General features: G+C 31.2%; 2 protein-coding genes across 7 annotated transcripts; both read left to right on the top strand.

Moving 5' to 3' along the window:
- The first annotated feature begins 9,463 nt into the window (after positions 1-9,463).
- On the top strand, positions 9,464-15,878 carry LOC113863127 (probable protein S-acyltransferase 4). Of its 2 annotated transcripts, none has more exons than XM_027496560.1 (6): positions 9,464-9,950; positions 10,635-10,817; positions 11,768-12,076; positions 13,199-13,414; positions 14,658-15,209; positions 15,514-15,878. In XM_027496560.1, exons 1-5 carry the CDS (start codon positions 9,849-9,851, stop codon positions 15,165-15,167), a joined length of 1,320 nt encoding a protein of 439 aa, XP_027352361.1. In that variant the 5' UTR covers positions 9,464-9,848; the 3' UTR covers positions 15,168-15,209; positions 15,514-15,878. The 2 variants fall into 2 exon arrangements, with proteins under 2 accessions (XP_027352361.1, XP_027352362.1); XM_027496561.1 differs by having other exon boundaries at positions 9,669-9,950; positions 10,635-10,824; positions 11,766-12,076; positions 15,514-15,638.
- A 1,034-nt stretch (positions 15,879-16,912) lies between these two features.
- Positions 16,913-21,679, top strand: LOC113860587 (magnesium-protoporphyrin IX monomethyl ester [oxidative] cyclase, chloroplastic). Of its 5 annotated transcripts, none has more exons than XR_003503974.1 (6): positions 17,609-18,156; positions 18,685-18,749; positions 18,854-19,181; positions 19,532-19,630; positions 19,776-20,251; positions 21,276-21,679. XR_003503974.1 is itself a non-coding variant. In XM_027492998.1 (6 exons), exons 1-5 carry the CDS (start codon positions 17,683-17,685, stop codon positions 19,800-19,802), a joined length of 993 nt encoding a protein of 330 aa, XP_027348799.1. In that variant the 5' UTR covers positions 17,609-17,682; the 3' UTR covers positions 19,803-19,815; positions 19,900-20,401. The 5 variants fall into 5 exon arrangements, 3 of the variants coding, with proteins under 3 accessions (XP_027348798.1, XP_027348799.1, XP_027348800.1); XM_027492998.1 differs by lacking the exon at positions 21,276-21,679 and having other exon boundaries at positions 19,776-19,815; positions 19,900-20,401; XM_027492997.1 differs by lacking the exon at positions 21,276-21,679 and having other exon boundaries at positions 16,913-18,156; positions 19,900-20,401.
- The last annotated feature ends 827 nt before the right edge of the window (positions 21,680-22,506 follow it).

A 22,506-nucleotide genomic window follows, 5' to 3' on the forward strand; every position in this document is an offset into this window, starting at 1 on the left:
AAAGAATATGACCGGAAGAATGTTTTAAAATCTCTTTTTTATTATATTCTTTTTCAACTAAATAACAAAATTTGTATAGTTAGTAAAGTGCTCATTCTATTTTAGAACACCTTATCATTATTGCTCACAATAGTTGGAATTAAATACTATAAAAAGATAGCCTTTTATTTTTCAAAATAAGTGTAATCACTGCAACCTTCTAATATTTTTTTAACATGTTTTTCTTTTTCTTTCTTCTTTCTTCTTTTATAAACACATTTGTCATCCAAAAGCATTATTCTAAGATTGTAGTCTTGAACAATATTACTCTTGCACCTAAGGAGACGTTAATTTAAAAAAACTGCTCATTAATAGCGATTAAATTTTTTAACTCATATTCATGATAGCTTTACTTGTCTTTAAAATTATTTTTTTTAATAGTTAAAAAATTAATGCTAAAATTTATTATATTAACACTAGTGAAAAAAAAAAAGCTTTTTACATCGATTAAAAGAGGCCTTTTACATCAGTTCTGTATCCGATGTAAATATAGGCGATGTAGAAAGTTTAAGATTGTTTACATTGGTTGTTAAACACTAATGTAAAAAGTGTCACATTCTACATCAGTTGTATATAATAATCGATGTAAAAAATATTCTTAATGTTCATCTTTGTCAATGACGTCAGTATTTCTCTTCTCTAGGAGTTTTAATGTTTGCGTCAATATTATCAATATATTTTCTTAAGTTAAATTAAAATCCATAAATGTCAGTGTTTATGATGTTCTTCTTGTTCTTCATGATCATCATGTTCTTCATGTTCGTCGTGTTTGTCATGTTGATTGTGTTCATCGTATTTTATTATTGTTCATCTTTATTTGAATCTAAAACATAAAAAAGATGCAATGTTCATCAAATCATTTAATAAGGAAGAAGAAAAAAGTGAAACAACAGAAAAATGAAAGAAATTAAAATAATTGATATACCTGAAAAACCTTTACATGTTTGTTGTCCACCTAGCTAACAGAACAGAAGTTTCAGAAACTTAAAAAAAATTAGTGTTCAAGTCTCCAATTTATACTACTTCGCTGACGCGTATATCCAAATTTAAAATTTGTATTGATTCTACATCAGTTCCCAGAAACAACCAATGTAGAATATACATTTTACATCGGTTGTTTTTATAACCGATGTAAAAAAGTTTGCATAAATTTTAAAAATGTCACTGCATTTTTTTATATCGGTTATTTTTACAATCGATGTAGAAAGTACTTTTCACATTGATTTTTTTGACAAATGATGTAGAAAAGTTTGCAAAAATTTCAAAAATGTCACCACATCTTTTTCTACCTCGTTTTACAAAAAATTGATGTAAAATCTTGTTGTAAAAAGTGTTTTTTGTACCAATGTAAACTAAATAATAGTGGTAGTACATGATCATAAAAAAATATTGACGTAAACTTTATAGCAATTATTTAGTGATAATTTCAAACTACTAGTAAATTTTGAAATTCAAATGTCGGAAACTAAACACGCGGTAGAGAATATTGCTTTATTTGAGAAATACAAGGTTAAAAGACTCATAAGATATGTCATGTTCATGAAGGTGTTAGCTACAAAAATCAAAATCTACTTCATATTAGAGTTTTATTTGTGGGCAGTAGCCAAATCATCTTTACAAGAACATCTAAGCTCAATGGGAGTGGCAAATTCATGGTTAACTGGTCATATCCATGCTAAGATGGCAAACCCTACCATTCCTCTCCACCATAGCCAAATGCAACTTCACATAAGGCATCACTCTCGCAATCTCAAAAAACACCTTTACTTTTTGTTAGAACACCATTGTTTATTTAGTGTTTAGGAAAAAGAAAAAGTTCATGCTTAGTTGCCTGAGGTTATTTTGTTTGTTCTTGCTACTAGGTATTTGCCAACTATTGACTAATAACCAATGTTAGGGTAATGTCAAACTAATGCTAAAATCCCTCTATTCTGTATGCAGTTATATAAAACTGACATAAAATTTCTTTTCTTTGTTGGCGATTATCTCAAATTGATGTTAAATTCCTTATTTTTATTAGTGGTTGCTAAAATTGATATTGAATGTTATTTTTCAAGTGTTTTGTTGGCAATTATTGGTAACCACAGTTAATGAACCAACGCTAGATGTTGTAGTTCTTATAGTTTGTTCTTACTAAAGATGTTCTTTTTAGGTGAACCCTTTTTAATATCATCTCCATTTTCCAAATATCTTATCTCTTCACATTTTCAAATGTCATGCCTAGTAATTGGTATGATTAAGGTGCTCCTAACTTTCTAAAGAAAGTAAAATGATTCTTTTGATTGTTGCTTTTCCTTCTTCTTCTTTTAAAAGGGCTTCCTTTCTTTCTTTTTTTCTTCTCACAATTTTTTTTACCCATTTTACTTCGCTTCTAAATGCATATGCAAAAGAATTATTTCCCATTTTTTCTTGAAAACTATCATTGTTTTTTATCAATTGTTTTTCAAGTAATCATTGATTGTATATAATAGGTCTTTTCATATGTTAATTGAGCTCAATTTCACCATTTAAATGAGGTCTTGTGATGTTGGACCTTTAATGGACTAATATGCATTTCTTACTTAATTCTCAAATTCTTCTACATCTTGACCTTTCCTCCTTGTGAAGAAAATATTTAGAGCTGTAGATATTTGATTTGAGAGATCTTGGTGGATTTGAAAAGTTATGATAAAGATCTAAAATTTCTCTTGGAATGCTTGTTGGCTAATTCAATCAAATGCAGGGTCATTTAGGCTCAAAGTTAGACACAAAGTTCTTGCTGAACAACAAGACCTTCCTTCACTTAAATAAGCATATCTCATTACATTTTAGGTTCAAATCAAACAAACTATATGTCATTGGAAAGCTTATTCAAAGGGCTTTTAGTTGGGTCAGAGGTAGCTTAGGAATTTTACTTGTATTCAGACAATTATTTCTTATTTGGAGGGAATCTGAAAAGACATTGGACATTAATTTAATTCATTTTACACTTTTCTTGTTTTTAGAAGAGCTTTCTTTCTCTTTGAACTTCTGGGTTTTGTGCTTCCATGAAGATGACCATGAGAGACTAATTTTCACACTCAACCTAAAGGATTCCTTATAGCATTGATTTGATTATGAGGTTTTTGCACTTAAACTTTGAATTTGAATTCTGATTCTCCCTTCTTCTTTCATTTCTGAATTTATTTTGAATTAAATTTGATCGAGTTTGATTGATTTGATCTAATTAGAACAAAACCTTAATGATTCAAAAATCACCTCATCAATTTCAAATCGATCAATTTGGATTTAATTAGGTATAATCAAAGGCTTGATTCACATATCTAATATCAAGGTTAATTGGATAGGATTTAAATCAGTTTACCTAACATTGATTATGTGATTGCTAATTGATGTATGTACATTAATTAAATGCTTGAAGATGTTCATGAAAATAATTCAAAATTAATGAAATTGAATCACATATATACTAGAATTGGTGATGAATTGAACCATTGCATTAGAGCTCTTTAGATTGAACTTTGTTAATTGATTTTTCTGAAACAATTCTTGTTTTGAACTTTATTAATTAATTATTGTTGAATGATAAATCCCCCAAACATATCTCTTCTAATTGTATTAAAAAATGTTAAGTATTGTCTGAAGTTTGACTTAGGTTTCATCACTTACTGCATTTTTAAAATTACTAGTTCATTTGATTTGTGATTGCGATTTAGCATATTAGTTTCCTTATTAACCAATTTAATCTTTGCTTTTAGATAGTACAAATAAAAGAACCAATCTTTGCCTCTTATCTTTCTTTGGTTTAGATTTTTCCCTTTATGGTATTGCACATTTCACTCTCTTATACTAGGAGAAAACTAAGAGTATTTATTGTCTTGAGTTTTGGATAATGTGCATACCACTTTACAGCTATATGATGGTGATTTATCATCTTTTGCTCATTTCTAGGCAGTCAAATAAAAGCAATATGATAAGGGCAAACTGTTTAGGGAGTGTGCTAATTATAAAGTAAGATAGCTCAAAAGTGAACTTGTCTAAAGGAGTCTAAACAATGAACTATATGAAAAGAGCATAGTAACTTCTTCTCTTTTAAAAGTCAAGTCTAGGAGTGTTTCATGACCATATCCTTAGGCATGGTCATGCTTCTCTCTTAATGTAACTAATTAAGATATTTTCATAGGTCTATGAGAGTGAATTTGAAATTTAAATTTGATAACAGTAACTCGTATGTTTCGTTATAGATAAGTCATATCTTTTGTTAGAGATAAAACATATCTTTTGGAAGGTTAAATCATATCTTTTGGAGGCCAAATTATTATTCTTAAATTCTACACTTTATATAAATCACTTCACACCGTGGATACAAAGACACTTAAACACTTGGAGACTTTGGCTTGGCTAACTTTTGACAACTTTTGAAACTATTTGAGAGTAAAGATCATTGGTGAAGATGAATGATACTTTTTTGGGGTCTGAGCAAGTGATCGAGAGTGTTTTGAGGAATAAAAACTCTCTTCATCTCTTTTCCTTTGGTATTCCTTTAGTTTGTGCTTTCTTTTTGAATGAATATAGACTTATTTACAATTATTTCTCTTCCTATTTCATTATAAGTAGTTAAATCTATAGGTAAGGTTACGTTGGATATTTTGCATATTTTATGTAATCTTTATGTTTAATGATAATTACAGTTTTTTTTTAGATTAATTTAGCTCTAATGCGTTTATATTTATATGTTTAGAATTGATCAATCTTAACATATCATAATTGATTGCACTGTAAGCTATCGTATCACATGTAGTTAATGAAGCTATAGGATAAAATGGGATAAAAAATTAAATAGATCAAACCTAATTTTTCTCTTTCAATCAGTTATTAAATTAATAAACTTATAGTTTCTTTATGTTTTTCCTCTCTTTTTACCTTGCATGACCATTAGAGATGATAGTTTAGGAGAAAGAATATTAATATATATTGCATGGTGATTATGTGCTATTAGTTTTAGTATGAATGATTGGTGATCATAGTGAAACCATGATTAGAATTAAACTAAAAGTGAACATAATAAAGTGTAAAGGTAAAATCCTATACCTTAGGTTTGTCTCTAATAATTATCTTGTCAAAAGTTATGTCATGTTCTTTTCTTTTTTATTATTATTTAATTTAAATTATTCATAAAATTTCTTTAATCTATTATGCCCTATTTTGGTTCATGCAATTAAATCATAGTATTTTTTGTACTTGAAAACAACCTCTGCACTCCTCTCATTCCAGCTGCTTTGTTTGTCCTCGAATCACACACTTTCTGAGAAATTCCCAGAAGGTCACCCATCTCATAATTTCTCCAAGTTAAACACACTTAACTTTGGAGTTCTTAAGAGATAGACTACCAAAAAGTAAATGCATTTTGTTGGTATAGATAGTCTTAATTAATTCCTTTAAGTTATCATCAACTGTATACACAGTCTCTGGATCCCTTTTATTCCAGTGTAAGTTCGATTCATTCATATGTCACTTGCCGGAAGTCTGTTAGGAATTATCCATGCCACATTGCACCAACGATCACTCCCTGCACTTGCCTAGCACCTGGATGTCACAAATCTCTTTATTACTTTTCAACGAGTCACTATCTCACAAACAAAAATTCACACTTTGCCTTCCAAGTCCTTTGGACGCTTTCACTTATTGATGACTGACCTTGGGAGCATTATAACTTTTTGCTTCCTAAAGTGTACTTGACTTAATAGATCTAAACTTGACTTTCCAATTTCTTTTAGACATCTTTTACTTATGTGAGGAGAGTTGGGCTATTAAGCATGCTTTGGAAAGTGTCACTCTCTGCTTTTTCTAAATGTCAAACACTTAACCCTTAAAGGTATATACTTGCTAATAATCTTTTGTTAAATAGTTAATTATTCTAAAAAATGTTTTTTCAATAAACAAATTGTCAATCAAGCAAACAACTTGAAATTGAAAACTAATTTCAATAAACAAATAGTCAATTAAGGAACCATAAGGGGTTCTGTTTTCAAATTTCCATGAAATCCAGATGCATTTGTTGTAAGATCCATCTCTAATTTTGTTAAGTTATAGGGGCATCTTCTATTCACTCCTTCCTTGTTAGATCTTCTCCAAAGCATTGGCCCGTTCTTCGCATGGAAGTCAACATTTCATCCAAGCATTGCTGACTTGTCATAGTAAAATCTATCACCAAGAAAGACATCATAACCGATGTGCTCATTGGTCTTACTTTCACCAAAAGCGTATGTAGTTTATGCAACATATTTAGTTTAGCTCATTTCTCTCCTTCCTTGTTTCAAACTATTAGCCTTTCTCTCCTTTCATTATAAGTAGAAAATCCTCCAAGTTGAAAGATAATCTCCTCAATTTCACACTAGCCCTTCTTTATTCCTGTCTTTTTGTGCACCTCCCCAATAAACTTATCAATTATCTCAAAATCTCTTTCTTTCTTTTTTACTTCTTTCATAACTAAATTATAAGGTTCTTATATTTAAAAAGATGGTTATCCCATTTCAAAACAACTTGCACTTCTTGTGCATAGTATTTTGATAACACTCTAGCAATCATATTCATTAACTTTCATTTCACAAAAGAAAAATTGAAGACCTTCGTATATTAGCAATTGATGCTTAATTCCTTTCATTAATCTCACTAGCATCTATGATGATCAACCAAGGGCTAGAAAAATTCATTGTTATACATCATTAAAGAAATTAATACTACTAAATATTCCAACAATACTATTTTTTGGAATTTTAATTGTATTAGTTTATAAGAAATTAGTAAAAAAAAAATATTAAAATTATAAAAAGATTATTAATGATTATTTGAATTAGAGAATTAATTAAAACTTCAGTAAATTGTCATCTAATTATAAACTTCCATATCATTGAAAATGAATAAATAATCATTTTAGTTCATCAAATTGCAAGCATTAATTACCTTGATCCATAATTGTATAAAAATCCCACTTTAATAATTATTTTTATATAACTAAATCATTTTATTCTTTTATTTATTTTACTTTTTATTGTCTTTTTGCATTGGAAAAAATTAAAACGAATGCTATTTTAAAAATTTGAGAATCAAAATAGAATTTTTATAAAACTAAAAATTGTAATAATCAACAAGTTATAAAAGTGAGGTGAGTATTAGTATATGGTCTTATTATTTTAAGCTGGCAGGCTTGCCATGTTGTCCATAGAGATTCTAGGTTTTTTAAAACATTTCTTGTTGAGAAAAAGAAAAGAAAAAACATTTCTTTCTATGGATCATTCTATGCATCTTAATGGGTCCCTTTAATTAGATATTAAAATTTGCGAGGATGTATCTTTAATTCCTTGAACAAACAGCCATTATTTTAGGTTTGACCTTAAGAACCAGGTTTCAATGGATAACATACAACAAAAAGAAGACAATTCACTATATTGAGATTTGTGAGTTAAAAATTGAAGATGAAACTTGACCAAGCAAGTTGTAGTTAGTTGCTATTGGATGCCACGTTGTGCCAAATGCCAGCTTCTTCCAATAAAAGCAGCATCTTTAGTTGAATAATAAGTATAATATAATATCTCTCTCCACCATTCCATTGCCATCATATCTGCCTGTCAACTAAGTACTCATTTAATTTATCGGTTTTCTACATTTTTGTTTTATTTTTAAGTATTTAAAAGTAGTAAAATTATGTTAAGAATGAAATATTAAAATTATAAATATGATATATACATAATTTTTTAAATATTACCTTTATATGTTTAAATTTAATTTTTAAAATTTATGACAATAAAATAAGAATTTTATTAACCTTAATTTTAGCATTGAATTTAAGTTAAAAAAAAACAATTTATAGAAAAAATTCACATTTATTATTTAATAAATTTTTATTATTTATGCATGTTTAAACTCAATCTTTTATGTTGAAGTTAACAAAACTCAAAATAATTATTTTTATTAGAAAATGTTAATGAATTTTCTCAATGTATATTAATTAAAAATTTTAAAATAATTTTTTGATAAAAAAATACCTGTCCTCATCATTTTTAGTATATCTTAATATAAATTTTAATATTTTTTTATTTTTTAAACAATATATTGACATGACTCCTAATTTATAAAGGATATTCTAGACCCACTCCCTTGGAAATTTCGCCTCACATTCATGGCACCCACCATTACAAGATGTGCGTGTTATATATATAATCAATATTTAAATATTGGATAAAAAATTAAAAATAGTTTTTATTAAAAAACATAAAAAGTACTCATTCTTATATTTTTATTATTTATTAATTTCTCAACCAATATATTGTTAAGACCCTTATTTTATTACAAATTGGTCGCACATTCATTCGTATTTATTCTTTCAAAACAAGTGTTTTAAAATTATAAATTAAAAAATTAACAAATAAAAAATAATTAAGAAACTTAATTAAGTATTTAATTATACAAAAGAATTTGAACTTAGTCTCCATAAAATATTTTTTTTATTATATAGTCATTACTTTTTCACAAATTGATTTTATTTCTCTAAGAACACATAAGCTAAAATGAATAAAAATTTGTGAAAAAGTAAAAACTATACCTTAACGAAATATTTTATAGGAATTAAGTCTAAATTATGTAATTTTTATAAGGATTAAACGCTTAATTAGCTTAATTAAAAACTACAGTGAAAATATTTTAAAAATTATTATAAGAATGTATATATTAATATAATAATATTTTTTAATATTTATTTAATTAATTAACTTACTAAGAGTATTAGGGACAGATCTAGAATTCACTAGAGGTAAATTTAGGTTAAGGACAAGGGAAAGATGATAAGAGATTAGGGACATACAAATAGTACAACACTCTCGTGTGGATGTCGAGAATGATTTGTAAGACTAATTATAAGTACATTGTCCAAATTACTGTACATACTAATAAAAAAATTATATTTACTATAAAATTCAGTTCTAGAATTATTTTTTCTGAATAGATTTATGTTATGCGTGAATAGTTTTTTCAGTACTATGAGTTTGCAACATCGGACTTTTAGAAAGTTCATTTTTATTTATTTTTTAATAAATAAATGTAGTTTTTATTCGTTATCTAAAATTTATAAACTGAAACAAGGATGGCAACAATAAGCAACGGAACTACTACATGTTTAATAACGATGAAAGATCACGCATCTCATTCAAAAGTTGTTTTAAATATTTAATTATAAGTGGAAATGAAAATTTTATTTGTAATTGTAAATTTTTTTTTTCCATCATCGGTACCGTTTTATAGTTTTGTAACGGAAAAAGACAGATTACGCGCGTAAAAGCCGCGAAGAATTGGGAAATCCGTCAGAGAGCCCCCAAAGCTGCCAGCACTTTGGATTCCAGGGAGGGAGGGAGGGAGAGAGAGAGAAGAACAAAGAACAAAACTTAGAGAGAGAGAGAGAGAGAGAAACAATAACATAAAAGTTCGAAAACTTTGAGGAGGGATTGATTAGAAAAAGGGACATGGAGATTCTCGTCTTCCGGTGATCCCTTCAATTTCCGGTTTGGATTTGGTGTCACAGCTTCATTCTCAATTGCGGTGATCCCAACATCATCGTCAACAACAATAGACATCTCTCTCTCCCTCTCTCTCTCTCTCTCTCTCTCTGCATTGCCCCTTTTCAGTGCAAAAGGAGGCTTATTGGAGGAACCCCAGAACGAAATTTTGGATTTTTAAGAGGATTCTGGGTCTGGGTGGGACTTGAATTGGGTTTTATGGGTTTTGTGAAGGGGAAAGGCCAATTTTGGTGACACACAACACAAGGTGGTGCTGTTGCCATGGTTGGGGATAGAAATCAGCATATGGGGGCTTCTCCTTCAAGCAGTGTGGTCCACAATACGAAACAATGGAGGCTCTATCAAGTTTGGAGGGGAAGCAACGTGAGTTTTTTTATTTTTTTTATTGCTTTTCATGACTCAAAATTGGATTTTGATGGTGATTTGATTGTGTGTTTGGTCACAATTCAATCTCAGTTTGAACTCGTTGTGACTTGTTTGTCTTTGCTTTGGTTCTGTTTTGTTGTGATTTTTGGACTTTCCTTTTTATTTTTATTTTTTCTGAATATGGTTTTTCTCGCTGTGGAATCCAGCCCTTTTGGTTGTCGGGTTAAGCATGTTTCAAAGTGAATATTGTTTTCTACTTTTCTTTGCATAATTGAGAACTCCATGTTTCAAAGTGAATGATGATGGTAAATTGGCTTTTCTAATATTTTACAGACAAAAACTAATGCTTGGAATTGCTATTTGCGAATGTCTGGTTAATCTTTCATTTTTGTTGTTTCCCTTCCCTTATGTCCATTTCCTGCAGACGTGAGGGTAAACCCATGATTCTTTGATGTGGGGAAGCTTTTGAGTTATCGGTGACACTTCAATTCAAGCCCTCTTCTTATTTCATTTCCATAGATAAATTTTGACTTGGCTATGGATTATTTAAGCTTGTAAATGTCTACCATCTGAAAGTTTTTATCTTTTTGTATTGGATTGAAAATAAACATGATTTGATATCTTGAGGCAATGGAAAGCATGTTATACTTTATTAATTCTTCTTTGTTTGAATTTTTTCAGAAGTTTTTCTGTGGTGGGAGACTGGTTTTTGGTCCTGATGTAGCTTCCCTGTTTCTTACATCATTCCTAATTGCTGGACCTGCAATTGCATTTTGTGTAAAGATATATCTTAAAATCAAGAAGGGTCCTGGTAATGATCATTGGTGTCCTGTATTGATTGTGGGTGCAGTTCTCACTGTTTTGGTAAATACCCTTGGCATTTTGTCCTTGAAGATTTTACAGAAACTACTTTTCAACTCATAAGTTCATTCTGTGTTTTTCAGTTACAAAACTAGAAAGCCAAAATTTCATAATGCATAATTATATGTGTGGTGTTATCTAATGCATAAATAAGAAATGATTAAGGTTACGCAGTAGTAAGAAATTATAATATTGAATATATATAAAAAAAGAAAATTAATTTTACATAGATTACAGATCTACATATTTTATCAAATATGATGTAATTTAAGTAGTATGCATCTGCTTTACTATTTATTAAGGAAAAAATAAATATATTTCAAATTGTTTAGCTTTTACAAAATATCTAGCTTTTCCCTGAAACTTGAATACCTTTGTCCAAGATGAAAGGCACACTTTCCTAAAAATTTGTGCCAATAGTTAAAGGCCCAAGGTCCAAGGATGTTATATATCTTTGACATGCCTTTTCATACAAGGGCCCTTTAGTAATGCACCGTGGGTATTACACATGTTTTATTCATGTTATGCTGAAATTAAAATTTAATTATGGACAATAGGGGAAGCAATGTTCAAACTTGTGACCACTCAGTCATAATAATGGCTCTAATACCATTGAGATTATAAGGAAAAGATGGGGAATAGAGAAAACAAAAATGAGAGAAAAAAGGACTCTGACTAATATTAATATGTCAGTATGTGATGTTACTTCAAACTCAGTGCACCTATTTTTTATATCCAAGGTCAAGTACTGATGTAGTACAAGTGGTGCAAACGCAGCCCAATAATACCCCTGTCATGATAAGTTTCCGTAAATATAATGACATGATTTCATTTTCATTCTCAGGATTGATTGATCCTTGATCCTTTTCATTTTATTCTTTCCTCATAGCTTATGATGAGAGCTCCTTTCTTATTTTGAAAGTAAAAGCTGATATGTCAGACAACTCGTGCAGGATTTAATGTTCCTCTTCTTGACTTCTGGGAGAGATCCTGGAATTGTTCCTAGAAATTCAAGACCTCCTGAATTTGACGATACATATGACATACCTACTCCTTCCATGGAGTGGATTAATGGTTCAACCCCTCATATGAAACTACCTCGAACTAAAGATGTAATGATTAATGGTCATGCAGTGAAAGTGAAGTTCTGTGATACCTGCTTGCTTTATCGCCCTCCTCGTACTTCTCATTGTTCTATATGCAACAATTGTGTCCAGAGATTTGATCATCACTGTCCCTGGGTTGGCCAGTGCATTGGAATAGTAAGTTCACTATAATGTAACAAGTGAAATTTAGAAACATTCAAGGATATAACGTTACATGTTTTTATCCGACAAAACATATATTTATGCTACTTGGAACTTAGTTTAAACCAATTATAGAATGTACTTGAAAGTATACAGTCTTGAGCTTCTGAATCCTTTTGATGACTACAATTTAGCTGGTTAATGAAGTTAGTATGTGTCTTGGATTGTAGTGACAAGCTGGTTCCATACATCTACTTACTGCAATGTACCATTTCTTTAAAAACTCTCCGAACTTAGATCTAATCAATTGACACTCAAACCTCACAATTGAACAAGAATGTTTGGATTGTTTTAATTTTTTGTTCTGCAAGAAAGATGAGTACCTCTAGGCTCTGCATGCTATTACTTTTTGAAAATTTGTCTGATTGGATATTGGAGTGATGATCACCTTAAATCAAGTGGCATACTACTCAAGTATCATTTCATAGAAAGATTGAAATATAATTTGCAATTTTATGTTGATTTGGGATTGAGGAAGTCCTGCATTTGACATGTTAGTTAATATTTTGATGTCCATGTTCCTTCCGTGGAAGATAATCTAGATTTGGACTCTTCTTAGCATCTTTTCCTTGGAAACTACAATTTTCCTATACGAGCTACTACTATGTGGCAAGAACTTTCCTAGCCAATCCATTCTTTAGCAGAAGCTATGAGTAATCAATTCCTCTAAGTAATGCAATTGAAAAAATTGTAAAGGTGCTGAAACTAGGGAATCCATGAAAACTCTAAAATAAAATGTTTAATTATAGAAAATGATATCATTTTCCTAATAATGCAACATGGATGCATAAGGAAATGAGCATAAGGTTACCCATAGAATATGGCAACATTCTTCTATAAAGGCAGTAATTGTTTTATCAAGGACCATTTTGATTTTTGTTTGGTAGGGGATATTATGTTCACCTGCAGATAGGTTTTGCTGCATTTAACTCCATCCTATCCTTTAAGGGGAGGATGAGAGAGAGCAGAGTGCCCAGTTTATATGTGTCTTCTTCCTAGTGATCCCTTTTCCAAGTGTTCTACTACATTCATTTCTTACAAGTACTAACGTTCTCTTACATAATGACATAATTGCAGCGAAACTATCGGTACTTCTTCATGTTTATATCAACATCAACCATTTTGTGCATATATGTCTTCGTGTTCTCTTGTATCAGTATTTCCCAGAAAAATGTTTGGAAGAAAATAGCACATGATTATGTATCAGATTTTCTGATAGTATACTGCTTCATTGCTGTCTGGTTTGTTGGTGGCCTCACAGTTTTCCATTTCTACCTTATTTGCACAAACCAGGTGACTATTTTACTTCTCCAAATGTGAAAAATTTCTTAATCATTTCTGATTCTTTATTCATCTCAATCACATGCTTTAGCCATTTTTCTGTGCTCCCTCCTATGGTATTGCTTCAAATTTCACATGGATGAATTTGTCAGAAAACAAAATGATAATGTTTAATATATTATTCAGGTGATAGATGCTTTAAATTTTAACGAGTGATTAACTATACTCTGGCAATCCTCATTTTGTCGGAAGATCAAATATATTCTTCAATGGTTACAAACATTTTGAGCATCAAATGAATAAACCAGTCGCCAGACAGGATCATTTCAGTTAGCGGGGTTTAGGGAAGGGAAACTGTTTGGTATAAAAAAAATAAAAACTAGAAATTTGGGAATGATAAAAAAAAGAGGATGAAATGATAAAAAGATTTATCTTTTCATCATCTAAGAGGAAGGCAAATGGAGAAAAGGTGAGACAAGAATAGAACACTAAGTTCTGTAGCTGAGTTTGAAATAGATATTTAACTTAAAAGCGACTGTATACTATATTATCAAGTTCATCCTTACTGTCTCACTATTCATGGAAAAATGAATTTTTTTCCTGGCTTTATGCTAGCTATGGATAATAACGTATCATTGCTGACATTGGGATATGGAGTTGGCATCTTCAGCAGCTGAATGAATCATACTAATAGTTATGCATCAGTTAGGATGGCTATCAAATTAAATAACATGATTGTGTAGTTTTTTCATGAATTTTGAAAAGGACTTGTAACTGGGAAAGAAAAAGCAATCCTAGACATTATTTCCTGGGAACTGGGTTGAACTTATTTTTATTTTCTTGGTTCCAGATTAAATAGGCAATTAAATTTTGGCCTCCAAACTTCAATTCTGATCTTGACCAAGGGAGTGACTGCATACTATTTTTTCTATGGTCATGCTGAACTCAGGCTTGAGTTTGGCCATTTTAGTGTCAACTCCATTTTCTTTGAGCGATTGTTATAAATTTGATTTTCAGGATACTCAAATTATTTTACTCATACTTTCATATTCAAGATAGTTTCTTTTTCTTTCTATTAGAAAGAGGGTCTGCTGATTATAATCTATTTTATTGCAACACTTATCTACAGTATGTATCTCCCATTCTTCAGAGACTTGTCCATATGATGATTATTTTAATAGATATATGTTGATACTAAATTGTTGTTTATTGATTCAAGATTACTTATACTTTTTTTGCTTTTGTTGTCATGCAGACAACTTACGAGAACTTCAGGTACCAATATGATAAAAAGGGGAACCCATTCAATAAAGGATCATTGAGAAATATCAGAGAAACACTTTGTTCTAGTATTCCCTCTTCAAAGAATAATTTTCGATCATTTGTTGTGGAGGATGAGCATATGATGGATGGGTCTTTCACTCCAAATATTGCAGATGGAATGTTGACCCCCAAGGAGAAATATGATATTGAAATGGGATCTATGCGTACAGAAGATGGACGTATGCGAATTCCGGAACTCCTGCAAAATTTTGATTTTGATAATTTTGAGGATGAGATGAGGTTTGCAGATGGGGAGGGACAACCTTCTTTTGATCCATTCTACAGTGTTGAGGATGGAAAAGACTCATCCCGAACATCGAATGCTACAGTTTTGAATTTCCAAAGCATTGAAGATGAAACAGAACAGTCTGGGCAAAGCTCCCGTGGTGGAGTCAAAGTCAGAGAATCTGCAATTACAGAAACCAATGACAGGAATAACTAATGTTAAGCCACAATGCCAGGTCTTGGTTTTTATTGAATAGAGGTTTTCTTCTCACTCTTCATCTTTTTCTTTCCTGAAAATTTTGGTTGTTGTTTTGGACCTGTAAAATGAATGGAATCATAAACTGGATTAGGCCTACATTTGTCCATGGATGAGATGTTGCCCAAGTTTGATCATTGTCTATGAAAAATGCTTTTTTCTGACTTAATACAGTAAAATGACTCTACAATCACACTCAACTCTACTCGAAGTACCCGCATGCTGAATATGCATAATGTACCATATAAAAAGGAAAGTGATTTTAGTTTCATTCTTGAACTGTTTCCTTGATTGGTCTATATTTCAGGTCCTCCCTTTGATTGCTTGTGTGCCTTGAAGTAGAGACTCAGGATGGTTTGCTTCCAATGTTGCAACAATTTGTGGTTCGTAAGAATTTCCACTGTGCTGGACTCATACAAGTTCTTTGATGCTATTCATGCTGGAAATAGGGAGATTGACCTTGCACTTGTCTCTCATTTTAGTATAAAAGTGTGGCAAGTGTTTGTTATAAGATGTAAACGTCACTTGCTTTCAAAATAATGCAGAAAGATTGTCTGGCTAAGTTTATGATAGGTATTGTGCTAGGTGTGCCTATCTCTTCCACTCAGTTCTTTGTTAAGATCTCTAGATTGGATGATTTTTTCATTTAATAGTAGAAATTTAGAATTTCTGTATGTAGGACACTGATTTATTTTTGTATGAAACATCTCCTCTCCTTAGGTCCTCGCTAAAGAAGGCTGAAATCTTGAAGGAACAAAGCTAAAATTATGTCACCTTAAAATTTTAGTTGAGGAAAAGTATCACTTAATCAAAATTAAAGCAAGAATTAGAAAACGGAAATGACAGTTCAGTCTAACTTGGTGCACCTATTTAGTTTACGTTAGGAAACACGTTAACCAACACAAATTATATTTGATGATGTTGGAATAAGCATAAATTTATGACTAATCAAATGTGAATTTAAAAACTCACTTGCTTAACTCATTTGATAAAGAATAGTTACATTATTTATATTTAAATCACCTCAATTGTTAACATCAATCTTTAAAAAATGATATTTGATAATGCTGAAAAAATACACTCATGAAATGTTTCTTCTGGTATTGTCTAACCAATTTATCTTCTTTCTTTAAAAAATAATTGTTAACATCAATCTTTAAAGTTAGCTATAAAGTTTTAAAAGTAATAAGTTTTTCTTAAAAAACATTTATTACATTTTATATTATTGTTGTAATGAATATTTTTTAAAACGTTTAATTACGTAAAATAAGTCTTAAAAAATGATATTAATATATTTTTTTAATAAGTATCTGAAGAGAGAAGCAAAGTTCTGCAAATCTAGTTGTTTATTTATATATTAAAAAAATTATCTTCCTAACACTTTAAAAAAACACCCAAATTCACATCTTACCTAATGATTATGCACGTAAAATCTGTTTCTATTTTTCCAAAAGTTGTATCTAATATTTTGTACCCAAAACAAAAGAAGGGAATTTTTGTGGTCGAGCTTTTGTTGTTTCTTTTCTGTCAGTGGGTCCTGCTATGTGTGGTTTACATTGCTGTTGTAGGCTTTCTGCCCCAATTGCTGCTATTGGTGGTGCTTTTGCTCCCAGAGAAGAAAAAATCTGGATTTTATTATACTAAGATTATTAATCTTCAAAAATATCAAATGCTATATAGTTGATGGAGGCCATTAGTACAACACTCTACAATTTGCTAGGGATAAATCCTTCTATCTTTTTCAAGATAGGTTCTTATTTTTCTACCCTTTATTTTGGTTGTTTTCTTTTACTTACCATTTTTTTACTCTAATAAAAGTAAGAACACTATTCTGAAAAAATTATAATACTTATATCTATACATAGTTGACAAAAAGAAACTTATATGTATAGTTAATTTAGTGCCAGGAAAAGAAAATTCTGAAAAATGAAATATCTAAAATAAACTGTTTTAAAGAATGCAAATTAAATTTCATCTTTGAATCAACACGCGTAAAATTTGAGCTGTGGTATGTTTATCAATGTTTCAGTCTCAAAACATAATTTGACTATTTTTTTAATAAAAATATTTATATATAAATCACTCTATAACAAGTTTAATTTAAAAACATAAAATTACAAAATCAATTTCATTTGTCATCAATTCTGCACCCTCTAACTATAATCTAGAGAAACACTTACTTTTATTACTATGTACTAATAATCTAAACAAACCTGAGTTCGAAGTTAAAACACGTATCCGATGTAAGGCACAAGTTGTCATCCACATGTAATCATCACGACCAATCACGAAGCAAAGAGAAGCTTACAACACCTGCCACGTGTCAAGTTGCAATTAACGTTCAAAGATTTCATTGGATGAGATTCTATCACACTCCATCCAACTTATAACTCTTTCTCTTGTTGTCTTGCACACTTCTTAGTCCTCAACCTCAAGTTCAAACCTTTGCTTCTTCCTCCACAAGCCCATCAAAATTATGGCAGCAGAAATGGCTCTTGTGAAACCCATTTCCAAATTCAGCAATGTGACACCCAAATTTGGCACACCCAGAATGGGTTCATACTCCAAATTCAGCATCATAAGAATGTCTGCTAGCCCAACCACCACCACTACTTCAACCTCCACAAAGCCAAGCAAGAAGGGGAACAAAACCTCCATCAAAGAGACCCTTTTGACACCAAGGTTCTACACCACTGATTTTGATGAGATGGAGACCCTTTTCAACACTGAGATCAACAAGAACCTCAAGCAGGCTGAGTTTGAAGCACTGCTTCAGGAGTTCAAAACTGATTACAACCAGACACACTTCGTGAGGAACAAGGAGTTCAAGGAAGCTGCTGACAAAATTGAAGGCCCTCTAAGACAGATCTTTGTTGAGTTCCTTGAGAGGTCTTGCACTGCTGAATTCTCTGGCTTCCTTCTCTACAAAGAGCTTGGAAGGAGGCTCAAGGTTTGGTCCATTTCTTTTTCTTTACAATATGATTCAACATTCAACTTGGCATAATTGGTAATCCTCCTTTTAATTAATATCGAAGGTATAATTAAAAAGAATGATATATATTTTTTTTCCAGAGAAGTGCCTTGGGGGAAAAATATAAATAACGACTTTTATAATGTGTACAAGGGCATGTAATGAAAAATTAATAAAATAATATTTTGTATTAAAAATTATAATATTTAATATCATTAATATATTAAATCTTGTGATATTATGATTTTCAATAAAAATCTATTATGTATAAGTTTTTGTTTCATGTATTAAAAACTGTATAAATAATCATAAGATAATTTTTGTTCTTTCTCGATACAGTTCTAATTCTAAGTTCTAGGATTCCTCTTTTATGATATTGTGGTTGTTTGATGTGATTCTGTTACATTTCATGTCTTACAATGAGCTATCTTGGATAATATTGTTCTTTATGCACTTCTGGTCTCTAAATCTTGGCCTGATTTATTTCTTGGGATGTTGATATTACAGAAAACCAACCCTGTGGTGGCTGAGATTTTCTCTCTGATGTCTAGGGATGAGGCTAGGCATGCTGGGTATAGACTCACCTTGTGCCTTAAATTCTTAATTCTCCTTCTTTCATTTTCTAGTTTATATCTTGTTTGGTACTGCATGACCTCATCCTTTTGATTCTATGCAGGTTTCTGAACAAGGGTTTATCTGATTTCAATTTGGCTTTGGACTTGGGTTTTCTGACAAAAGCTAGAAAATACACATTTTTCAAGCCCAAATTTATCTTCTATGCTACATATTTGTCTGAGAAAATTGGATACTGGAGATACATTACCATATATAGACATCTCAAGGCTAACCCCGAGTACCAATGTTATCCCATTTTTAAGTACTTTGAGAACTGGTGCCAAGATGAGAATAGGCATGGAGACTTCTTCTCTGCCCTGATGAAGGCACAGCCACAATTTCTAAATGACTGGAAGGCTAAGCTGTGGGCTCGATTCTTCTGTCTATCGGTAATTTTTTTCTCTTTCGTTTACAATTTTTTCGTTCTTCCTTTAAGATTCTCAAGTTGAATCTTGAAACCTCAGTACCTAGTGACAATTGGTGCTAAGCTAAAATGTTATAAAGAGTGTAATGGAGATTACAAGAGAAAAATAGGTATTCAGAATACTACAGACCTTAACTGATATGGATGACAAGTATACCCAAGATGCATAATGTCATTCACCTTGACATTCCTTAGAATCATGAAACAATTTATACCAACCAAAGAGATCACATTTGCTGTGTCTTTCATGATAAGGTTTTGGTTATTATCCTTCATAACCCTGCTTAAAACATAATTATCAAATTTGTCCTGCAGGTTTACGTCACAATGTATCTCAATGATTGCCAACGCACAGCTTTCTATGAAGGCATTGGACTTGACACGAAAGAGTTTGACATGCATGTCATAATTGAGGTCAGTTTGTGTTTGCATATTTGCTTCAATCACTGTCGACAGCCATATAAATTTCATTGTGCTACTTTCCATTACTATGTGCTATAATCACGGTTTGTCTCAATTACTCACTTACAAATTTAGTAACTGACTGACCAAATGAAAGAAATCTGGAAGCTTGAGTTACCATTAAAAGCATGTGACAAGTAAGAGTTGATCAACAAAGAACAAATGCGGAATGCGCAAATTACAAGCAGTTACTCAAGCTTCATTTCTGGATTGTTTTTCAGACAAACCGCACAACTGCTCGGATTTTCCCAGCTGTTCTTGATGTCGAGAACCCAGAGTTCAAGCAGAGGTTGGACCGGATGGTGGAGATAAACGAGAAGATTCTTGCTGTTGGTGAGAGCAATGACATGGCATTGGTGAAGAACTTAAAGAGGATCCCACTGGTTGCTGCCTTGGTGTCTGAACTCTTGGCTACATATCTAATGCCACCAATTGAATCAGGATCAGTAGATTTGGCAGAGTTTGAACCACAGCTTGTGTACTGAAGTTGTGTATAAATTCCTCATATCCTTTCGATCTCCATCATAATGTTCATCTTGAGTACTACTAGTATTGCTGCCAAAGTAAAACAAGGTTGTACAAGTCAGTGAGGAAACATTTACCATGATGAGGTCCTTTTTAGTTTTAATCATCTCTCTTGTATCTCCTTTTATTAGTATTTTTAGAAGTACATTAGAAGTCTTAACCTTATGAGTTACTTATCAAGAAACGATTCTTTCCTCACTCTTGTATTCCAATTGGAAGGTGTAAACAGCAAACATTGATCCTGTTACCCTCAGACCCCATTCCTTAGCTGTTGATTTTGTTTTGTCTAATTTTGTCATGCTTTTAGCAACCTTTCTTTTGAATTCAGCTTAGTTTCTTACACATTAAATAAAGTGAAGAATGTGAATACAGGTACCCCCAGCTAGCATCAAATATTGAAAAAGGCACCAGGAAATTCCTTTATTCTTACAGATAAATGACAAGGACTTTTGTCACCATTGGCCAACAATATTAACAGAACATAAAAAATCGATTCCTTTTAGTTGGAGAAGTGCCTGTTTGTATCACCATTTGATACAATCAGAACATAATTTTATGCTTTCCCCTAATTGCGTTTACTGAGAGCCAATTTTTTTAAATTCTCACCAACTTCCATTGTAATGTGCTAATCAACAGGCTCGAAGTGGTTTAAGTTAGAAGATAAGCAGTACTAAGAAAATATTATTGATGGTTTTATACTTTGCTGTAATTATTATATGCATTTAATCTTAATTCAATGAAAGTCTTAAAAGCTTCTCATTATCAATTCAACAAATTGTTTTATTCTAAAGTTGATTATTCTCCTAAATTATATTTAAATCGGTCCTCTAAAATACATTAGTCATTATGTTAGTTTTCTTACGATTTGAAACTAAATTCCCTCAATGTTTAAAATGGAATTTAGTACCCCCTATATATTTTTGGACACAAATTTAGTCCCTAAATTGATATTTATTTTGCACAGTGAAGAGTCAAGTCAAATGTTCAAAATCCATTGCAAACTGGCTTGACGATATATATGTTTGAACGATCATTGAGTATTTACTTTTATTTTTATTGGTGTTCTCAACAGGTCAATACAACCGTTTCTTATCAAGTAGAGCAATTTTAGAGAAAGACACTCTTTTTTTACAAGACAAAGAATACTATTAAAGATGAAGTGCAACGGATACTTCTGCTTATATACATGATTACAAGATAACCATAATCTCAGTCATAACATCAATACAGGAACTCCAAACCAACAATAGCTACATCATTTGATACAATAGGACTGAAGACATAACAAATGGAATAGAGAAAGACAAATTCATTAACGACAGTTAGACAAATGGGAATGCATTGTAATTTGTGGCATCTCTTGGCTAAAGTGAAGCCTAGAGATACTTAAAATTTGAATCATATCGTATTGTTGAACAACATAATATAGTGCCTGTCTGTTTCCATGTTGGATCAAAGGAGTTTGTACTTTGTATTAAACGAAAATCCAAAATCTGTAAATATAAATGACACAAAATATGAGGTAAGTTTAATGGCATCAGATATTTTCTTTCTACTTTCGCAGGAATAGATTCCAAGCCTTACGCAAAGGGCACGGGCCCATAATCATTTTAGAGAGAAAAAGTTCCATTTTGTTATCAGATAAGAGCATGTTATGACTGGTTACAGGACCCACTAATTAATTTGATAAAAATTATGTCATTTTCCCTGTAATATAACCATAACAAGCTATTCAACAACATAAGAGGATCAAAATCCAATTAATTATGCCTTAATATTCAATTATAAAGATGGAAAATTATAATTGGAAGCCATATGAATAATGTGATTTGTCATGAAAAACTCAAGAATCAACACACTTCTCAGGCCTAAGACAACCCCTCGCTTGACAACTGACAAGTTTGAGTCCTTTACGCTTGTCAAAAGTGTTGTATTGGAGTTCTGTATTTCAAAATTCACCGATTTTACGGTTAAACCCTCTTTCCCCATTTGAGTTTCCTCTCCTTTCAGCTTTGTTTTATCATATATCCACAACTAGGAAAAAAGATTGTATTTTCCTCCAACACCACCTACTAGTAGTGGCATCACCCCAATAATTACTGAATTGAAACCATAAAGCTTGAAGTTTGAATTTCTTGGTTTACATGACTTCGGAATGAACTAGTGCTGGGGTGGAATTGAGATATTTTATTAGGGTATTGTTTAAGAAAAGGTAGAAAAGGATACTTCTGATTATCTAAATAAATTAGTTAATCAATTGTGGAATGTGGTTAGTGTACACAAAATTAAGGTTCATAGTACAT

This window comes from Abrus precatorius, unplaced genomic scaffold (genome assembly GCF_003935025.1).
Source record: "Abrus precatorius isolate BTA unplaced genomic scaffold, Abrus_2018 Scaffold3, whole genome shotgun sequence".
Classification (NCBI taxonomy): domain Eukaryota; kingdom Viridiplantae; phylum Streptophyta; class Magnoliopsida; order Fabales; family Fabaceae; genus Abrus; species Abrus precatorius.

What these genes read in the sequence shown, in the direction of transcription:
- LOC113863127 (XM_027496561.1), top strand. Translation starts at nt 9,849, where the DNA reads ATGGTTGGGGATAGAAATCAGCATATGGGGGCTTCTCCTTCAAGCAGT. An exon ending in TCTCACTGTTTTGGTAAATA is followed by an intron (nt 10,825 to 11,765) that starts CCCTTGGCATTT and finishes GACAACTCGTGC; the next exon opens with AGGATTTAATGTTCCTCTTC. An exon ending in TTGGCCAGTGCATTGGAATA is followed by an intron (nt 12,077 to 13,198) that starts GTAAGTTCACTA and finishes ACATAATTGCAG; the next exon opens with CGAAACTATCGGTACTTCTT.
- LOC113860587 (XM_027492997.1), top strand. Translation starts at nt 17,683, where the DNA reads ATGGCAGCAGAAATGGCTCTTGTGAAACCCATTTCCAAATTCAGCAAT. An exon ending in GATGAGGCTAGGCATGCTGG is followed by an intron (nt 18,750 to 18,853) that starts GTATAGACTCAC and finishes GATTCTATGCAG; the next exon opens with GTTTCTGAACAAGGGTTTAT. An exon ending in CTCGATTCTTCTGTCTATCG is followed by an intron (nt 19,182 to 19,531) that starts GTAATTTTTTTC and finishes TTTGTCCTGCAG; the next exon opens with GTTTACGTCACAATGTATCT.